General features: G+C 44.8%; 1 protein-coding gene across 1 annotated transcript in view; it reads right to left on the bottom strand.

Moving 5' to 3' along the window:
• LOC109955691 (fibroblast growth factor 14-like) overlaps window positions 1-3,629 on the bottom strand; it is a 56,392-nt gene extending 52,763 nt beyond the window's left edge. The window contains exon 1 of the mRNA XM_020592105.1: window positions 3,208-3,629. Within this exon, the coding sequence (XP_020447761.1) occupies window positions 3,208-3,502 (295 nt within the window). The 5' untranslated portion in view covers window positions 3,503-3,629. The remainder of the gene's footprint in view (window positions 1-3,207) is intronic.
• Between the last annotated feature and the right edge of the window lie 6 nt (window positions 3,630-3,635).

The raw sequence follows: 3,635 nt of genomic DNA, 5'->3' as shown, positions 1-3,635 counted from the left end.
CCCGGCCGGGCCCGGGGGGGGGAGGCCCGGCCACCAGGCGCTCGCATTCGAGCCCCAACCCCGGGCCTGGCTCCAGGGTGGGGCCCCAGCTGCACCATGCCGGGCGACGTCACGGGACTTGATCGTAGTCTATTCATAAGGGGCTTTTGAACCACTCTTAGTCTGACCCGTCACCCAGGACCTGTTTGCCTTGGGAGACCCTACCAGGGACATATAGCCCCCGACAACATAGCTCCTAGGATCACTCAGGTACTCAAACCCCTCCACCACAATAAGGTGGCGGTTCAAGGAGGGGAAGATGATATCCCATTCACAGTAAACTTCCTCTGTGCCAGGAATGTGCCAGGGTGTTGGAAATGAGCTTTAAGTCAAATTTAACTTACATTACCAGCCAACCATTCTGCAGCTTTGATGATACGCTTGCAGAAACTTGAAACTTGCTTGAGCTGCCTCATATAGAGCTTCATGTCTGTGATGTTGTTTGTCAAAATTAAATGACTGCAAGTGCAAAATCTGATCTGTGAAATCACTGCCTCGTTATCATAACTTTATAACTTTAACATAAAAGTAACAAAATCTCTACTAACTGCTTTTTATGCAAAGCAAACAAAAGCCAGTGGTTGTTTAAAGCTAACAAAACAAATAAAACATAATGAACTTGCTGTAAAGCAAGCACTCAGCTGTAAATGCTGGGTGCTGTCCATGGCACAGGTATCTTTGCAAATCTGTCCTTTTAACACATGGGCTCCAAACCAGGAGTGCTTTGTAATCACTCAAACAACAACAAACATGACTGCTTAGCATTCAGGTACAAAGAGCAGACACAGCATTAATGCCTCATTATGGCAAAGTATCCATTGTTTGTATGTCATTGTCCTTTCCAGTTTCATCTGTGGTTACTGCAATATTTATTCTAAGACATTGTTGTGCATCATTATAGGACAGAGATTAAGGAACTTTTATCTTAAGCTTTTTGTCTAAACTATTTCCACTACACAGTCATGCTTGTCAAGGGTCATGCTTGTTTGATTGACGGGTATCTCAGCCTATCAAAGTTAATTGTCACTTGTTGATCACAGGGTTCCTTTGCCCAAATGTATGTCTTAGGCTCAAACAACAAGTCCGTGACTGGAGAAAACAAATGAAACTTTTGTTTGATGTTGCGCATCCACAATTTTCTGCAATTTATGGTTGCAGCTAAGAAAACATGGGTTGAATCATAGTGTAGTTCAATAAAGAACATTGAAAAATAACCTAGTAGCAGATGCCTTCATCGTTGCTGCATATAACTGGGCCATTTTTCAAGTGCTATCTCAGTTAAGATATAAATTATTTTAGGGTACGTTTACACGAAAATGCTCTTGACTGTAAACTCCTACTTTAGTATGCGGTTTGGCCTTCCGTTTAGACGGACAATGGCGAACTATATGCTTTCATGCTACACACAGATGCTAATGAACTTATTAACATTAGTACAACTGCACCTTTACTACTGCTGCGACCAACAAAATAATGTTGGTAACTTCGTAGTGTTCGCGCGGTGTTGCCAACTCCTCAGCAAGGAAAGTAGATATTGGCTGTCCTAAAAGTTGCTAGAAGTCGCTAATGACGCCATCGTCTTCAAGGGTAATGCGCATGCTCAGACATCGATATATTCGTTTTCAGTTTTCATGTCAACGCAAATACTTCCCGTCTACACAGCAATCGTTTTAACGAAACTATGCGTTTACAGTCAAGAGTGTTTCCGTGTAAACGTACCCTTAACTAATATGTTACTTTTCATTTCATTTTTCTTAGGATTACTCTGATAAAATGGCCTGTTCTGTCTAAACAGTCAAAACAGTGAATAGTGGAAGTTATGACCAAGCAAATATTTGGATGTTCTGTGCAGTAATTGATTACTTAATTAAAGCAGGATGCAGTGTTATGAATACCACCCATTACTTTTTCTAAATGTAACTGTCACATAACTTTTTCTAAGAGTTGTTTGCTGTGGGGCTTCCTCTCATATGCATAAACATCACCACCTTATCATTCAGCTTAGAGATACCAAAAAGCAGTGATGGATAGTTTGGACAAACTTTCACTTCTGTTCATAAATACATAAGGTCTGACTACAACTCTTTGCCTGCTGTTGCCCGCTAAACACTGCGTCGAGGACACAGAGACTAACTCTCTGCTGCAGTGTCAATATGTAAATAATATCAACAAAGTCCACTTCCTGTTACGGGGCAAATCTCTGCCCTCACCCAGAGAGGATGATGGAAAATCTGGTGGAAAACAGCAAACAAAGCTGGCCAAAGCTTGTAGCAAAGCTAAATTTATCCTGTGCCCTCTGGAGAGCGTGACAAATGGAATCAAAGACCTGTTGTTAAATTAAACTGAATTTCACTCTTCACATTGTCCCTCCACCACTACATGTGACAGACTTGTGTCCCTGTCCTGCTCTTTGAAGTTGCATCTACATACTGTATTTCTGCATGCAAATCCAGCCTTAGTTGATGGAGATATTGCTGGTGATTATACTGTTAAACATGATCAACTCAAGAAAAATAATAAAGTTGCAATAAAGACTGTATGACTCCCTAAAGTCAGTGCCCCAAGAAGCTGAGTGCTGCTGAGCACAGCTTTACAATCAGGCTTTGATTTCAGGAGAAGAGGTGTTTGTTTTGGCACAGTCTAACTGAAATGTCTGCAGCCACCAGAAAAAAACACACACTCCTTCCACTCTTGCCTATTCCACAGTGTGCCACACTGTAAGTCTGAATAAGGCCATGTGCTGTTTGTCATGCAGGGTACTGGAGCCTGAACGGGTCTGAATGCTGCATTAGACTGGATTTTCTGCAGCATCTTTGCCACGCACATACGTTTTTTTTCGTGAGCACCGCCAATGTAGTCAGTAAGCTCCCTCTGTGCTAACAAGTTATCACCCCACCTCGCCTTCCCTTTTACCCCCTCCCCAGTTATAACCCTCTCCCCGCCCTCCCCATCCCTGTAGTGCACTGGCTGCACAACTGCGATTGCAGAGAAACACCAGAATGCACACAGTGCAGTCTCAGGAGGGAGTACGCACACACACACACACACACACACACACTACAGCGCGCACGTACAGGCTCAGACACGTAATAAAGTCTTCCTCTATTCAACCCCACACACGCACGTTGCCTACTCACACAAAAATACACACGCGCACAACAAACTCACCAGTTGGGTTCTTGTTTTTCTTGAGGCTTCTGCCACAAAGACACTGCAGCATATGCGATCCTTTGCTGAAAATGTTGTTCCAAATAAACCGCATGGATTTGGCCGAGACTTGGGGGGAGAAGGAGGAGGAGGTGGTGGAGGAAGAGGAGGTGGGAGGAGAGAGGTGCTCCGGATGCGGCAGCCTAAAATTCACCCAACGCATGGGGACTGATCCGCCCCCCTGTTTGCATGCCAGTAGAGCCGGCCAGCTGTTGGGCTCAGGTCGGCGGTGCTTGGTCCACCCAATCTGCACCATAGACAAGAATAAGAGCAGGAAGCCCGGCTCGTCGCCCGGTGTCTCGCCCGGTTCTTCCACAAGTCCAGAGATCAGCGATCGCACGTATGCCGCGTCGACGTCGTCCCTGTGCGGCACGAAAAGAGCAGCCGCT

This window comes from Monopterus albus, unplaced genomic scaffold (assembly GCF_001952655.1).
Source record: "Monopterus albus unplaced genomic scaffold, M_albus_1.0 scaffold16.1, whole genome shotgun sequence".
Lineage (NCBI taxonomy): Eukaryota > Metazoa > Chordata > Actinopteri > Synbranchiformes > Synbranchidae > Monopterus > Monopterus albus.
The sequence above is the reverse complement of the archived record's forward strand: the minus strand, read 5'-3'. Positions and strand labels throughout refer to the sequence as shown.